This window comes from Sinocyclocheilus anshuiensis, unplaced genomic scaffold (assembly GCF_001515605.1).
Source record: "Sinocyclocheilus anshuiensis isolate Anshui unplaced genomic scaffold, SAMN03320099.WGS_v1.1 scaffold173, whole genome shotgun sequence".
NCBI classification, from domain to species: domain Eukaryota; kingdom Metazoa; phylum Chordata; class Actinopteri; order Cypriniformes; family Cyprinidae; genus Sinocyclocheilus; species Sinocyclocheilus anshuiensis.
In genome coordinates this window covers 1,371,940-1,374,439 of record NW_015536480.1, presented here as the reverse complement: position 1 = coordinate 1,374,439, position 2,500 = coordinate 1,371,940, and the positions used below count along the sequence as shown (strand labels likewise).

At 40.8% G+C, this 2,500-nt stretch overlaps 1 protein-coding gene across 1 annotated transcript in view; it reads left to right on the top strand.

Moving 5' to 3' along the window:
* Positions 1-2,500, top strand: part of LOC107678574 (serine/threonine-protein kinase SIK3 homolog) — a gene marked incomplete at its 3' end in the record, with an annotated part of 19,728 nt that overhangs the window by 12,645 nt on the left and 4,583 nt on the right. The window contains exons 15-17 of the mRNA XM_016473935.1: positions 904-1,045; positions 1,133-1,228; positions 2,391-2,452. Of these exons, the coding sequence (XP_016329421.1) occupies positions 904-1,045; positions 1,133-1,228; positions 2,391-2,452 (300 nt within the window). The remainder of the gene's footprint in view (positions 1-903; positions 1,046-1,132; positions 1,229-2,390; positions 2,453-2,500) is intronic.

Below are 2,500 nucleotides of genomic sequence, written 5' to 3'. Positions count from 1 at the left end.
ATATTGTGTTATTATTATATACATATAATTTATGTATTAGTTATTTTTATTTATTTTTTACTTATATTAGTTACATTTTTGGAGCTTTACAGACAGTTGTGTGTTTTCCGGCACACAGATCTAGAACATAATGCTTAGTGTTTGATTCTGTTTGGTTCTTTTTCCCTTTAAATGACTATTTCAAGATAAATGTAACAATATACATGTATTTAAGTGCTGCAGTTAAAGCTGAAGCTGTCATTGAAAGCGCTGCTCTGACCGGACTAACCCTGAGAGGAATGACATCATGAAGCGCGTCTCTTCCTGTCTGCGCAGGAAGTGCGGTGTGAGGTCATAATAAACGGAGACTCACGGTGACCTCTGACCTCATGATGCTAGGTTTGACCTCTGACCTCTCTGAAATCTCTGGCTGCGTTCACAGTGGAATATTGTATGTGGCCGTTCACATCTGATCCGATATCGAAGATGATGCAAATGAAAGATCAAGTCGTTGTGAGATACAGTACGTGTAACGCAGTGTTTGAAGTATGCATACTATATACTGCAGGAATAATGTTAGTATGCAGCTGGAGGAGCTTCACATAAAGCACACTCATGTGTTTTCTCTCTATAAGGTCGTTATGAAACGCAATAGAATTGTGCTGAATGAAAAACCAAAGTCAAAGCTGAGACACGTTTGCATTTGTGCTGATCTGTTTCACTGCATGATTTCAGAAGTGTTTAATTAAGCCAATTAAACTTGTCTGTCTGTTCCTGTAGAACGCACATGCGGTTGGAGCTAAAGCAGATCATTGATGATGTTGATCTGACGTGTTTTTAAGTGATTTTATGGAGCGGTTTGTGAGATTCTGTCTGTGGTTATTCCAGCCTGACTCGTTAATGGAGAGCGTCTGTGTGTCTCAGGTCGTCGTATAAGGACTGTAACACTCTTCACCTGCCGATGGAGCGCTTCTCTCCCGTCAGACGCTTCTCAGACGGAGCCGCCACTATCCAAGCGTTCAAGACCCAGCTGGAGAACAACAGCCTGATCCGACAGCTCAAACAGGTGCTGACGCGCGAACACACGAGTGACCCTGGTCATGTGACGTGTGCGCTCGCTCAGTGACGTGTGTGTGTGTGTGTGTGTGTGCAGGAGTGTGAGCAGCTTCAGAAGATGTACGCGGCTCCGCAGGACGAGCGGCTGAGGGAGCACACACAGCAGCAGCACATTCTCTACCAGCAAATACAGGTCCGGCTCGCTCCGCATGCTCAACACTGCACTTTCATCTTACATTTTCACTTTACTTAAAGTTTGTCATTTTGGGTTTTTTATTTCAGTTTTAGTTATTTTAGTACATCAAGAGTTAATTAAAAATAGCTCAATGAAAAATGTTTTGGTGACTAGATGAAACAAGTTTAAGTGTTTTAAAGGAGACACATTATGCCACTTTTTACAATATGTAATATAAGTCTCTGGTGTCCCCAGAATGTGTCTGTGAAGCTTCAGCTCAAAATACTCCACAGATCATTAATATAACATTTTCAAAAAAATGCCTATTTTGAGTGGAAGCAGAATCACGCTGTTTTTCGGGCCTGTCTCTTTAAATGCAAATGAGCTGCTGGTCCCGCCCCCTTTTCCAGAATAGAGCTGCGCTATTACAGCTTGGACCTGCTAAAAACATCTGTTTTGGTTCTGATTATCATGTTTATCGCGCTGAAATCATGCGTTTTAAACCATATGAGTTTGAACTTCTGATATATGGTTTTCTGAGCGCACACATCCGAAGCACACGCACAGAAAGCGGCTGTCACAGCATGTGAGTACTAAACTAAGTTCTCATTCACACACAAGTTTACGTAAAAAAAAAAAAGGGGTTACAAAAACAGTGGGTTATGTCTGTGAAGGTAAACAGCTGGGAAATAAATCACATGTTTATTTTAGATCTGTGTGGCAGCAGCAATATACAGTAAATAAATCAATAAATCCACTCGTTTAAAAAGTTTGATTTCTAGACCTGGAAAAGTCATTGAAATGAATTAAACCTTTAAACATCATGGGCATTTTATTAACAAATATACATTTTTCTAGTAATGCCAAACTTTATCGGACTGAAACGGAGTAAATAGTGTTTCAAGTCCTGATCCAGTGAATCGTGAACGACTGGAGAAGTCCTGCAGATTCATTGGTTGTAAAGAGCAGAGAGAACATCCAGCTCTGCTGCAATCCTGAAATTTAGTTTCAATTATATTTTAGTGACTTTCCTAGTCATTACAGCAGATTAACAAGAGGCGTAGGAATATTTTTGTGGATGGTGGAGTCAAAAAGGTTTTAAGTGCGGTTAAATACACAAACACACATTCCTGACTGTAACTATAAAGGGATCATGATATTGTTGACTTCCTGTTTGCAGGCCCTGTCTTTGGGACATGGAGAAAACCAGCCCAGCAGTCACCTGACATACCAGCTACAGAGGTGAACACACACACTCACTCACTCACACACACTCACTCACTCACTCAC